General features: G+C 68.5%; 1 protein-coding gene across 4 annotated transcripts in view; it reads left to right on the top strand.

Moving 5' to 3' along the window:
* The first annotated feature begins 361 nt into the window (after window positions 1-361).
* The window catches only part of Ptpn1 (protein tyrosine phosphatase non-receptor type 1), a 63,223-nt gene continuing 62,874 nt past the window's right edge, over window positions 362-710 (top strand). For all 4 annotated transcript variants that reach the window (XR_779060.3, XR_779059.3, XM_010618225.3 and 1 more), the window contains exon 1: window positions 362-586. Coding sequence is in view for 2 of the 4 variants with exons in the window: in XM_010618225.3 (XP_010616527.1) it covers window positions 524-586 (63 nt within the window). In the remaining 2 variants the exon portion in view is untranslated. The remainder of the gene's footprint in view (window positions 587-710) is intronic.

Below are 710 nucleotides of genomic sequence, written 5' to 3'. Positions count from 1 at the left end.
GTGGGCGCACGACGGCCAGGGCCCTGGCGCTGCAGGAAAGATGCAGGACTACCTCAAGGTCGTTCACTGACTCAGCCAGCCGGGTAGAGGATGGCACCCAAAAGCCAACCTGGCCTTGCAAGCCCACGCCCTGTGGGCGGGGCGCCCAGGGGTCGCCTAAGCAACGGGGGCGCGCCACGCCCAAGCGGGGAGCTCCGGAGGGGAGGAGGCAGCGCGCCCAGCCAGACGTCTCGCGGGGCTGAGGCCACTACCCCAGCCCCGCCTATGGCTCCGCCCCACGGAAGTGCTTTCCGACATTCTCGAATGATGATTGGTTCTTTAGCTTCAGGGGCGGAGCCTGAGGCGGGCGGGGTGCGTACTTCCTGCTGCCGGGTTGACATGAAGTAGCAGGGGCTCGTAGGGCGGCGGTAGCGGCGGGAGTCGCAGCTTGGAGTGGGCCTGTGGGCTCAGAGCGAGAGGCAGCCTAGAGCGGCGAGCGGTGTAGCTGGCCGAGGAGGGGGCGCATTAGCCGCCCTGGCCCGTCATGGAGATGGAAAAGGAGTTCGAGCAGATCGACAAGGCCGGGAGCTGGGCGGCCATTTACCAGGTGCGGGTGCGCCCCGGAGCGCGGCAGGCCCTTCTCTTAGGCCGCGGGAACCTTCTCCTAGATCCCTGGGTCCCGATCTCCCCGGGGTCCCGCTCTCCACCTCGGCCCTGCGGCCTGGGGTTCG

This window comes from Fukomys damarensis, unplaced genomic scaffold, assembly GCF_012274545.1.
Source record: "Fukomys damarensis isolate Sample0158 unplaced genomic scaffold, DMR_v1.0_HiC HiC_scaffold_22, whole genome shotgun sequence".
In the NCBI taxonomy this organism is placed as follows: Eukaryota; Metazoa; Chordata; class Mammalia; order Rodentia; family Bathyergidae; genus Fukomys; species Fukomys damarensis.
The sequence above is the reverse complement of the archived record's forward strand: the minus strand, read 5'-3'. Positions and strand labels throughout refer to the sequence as shown.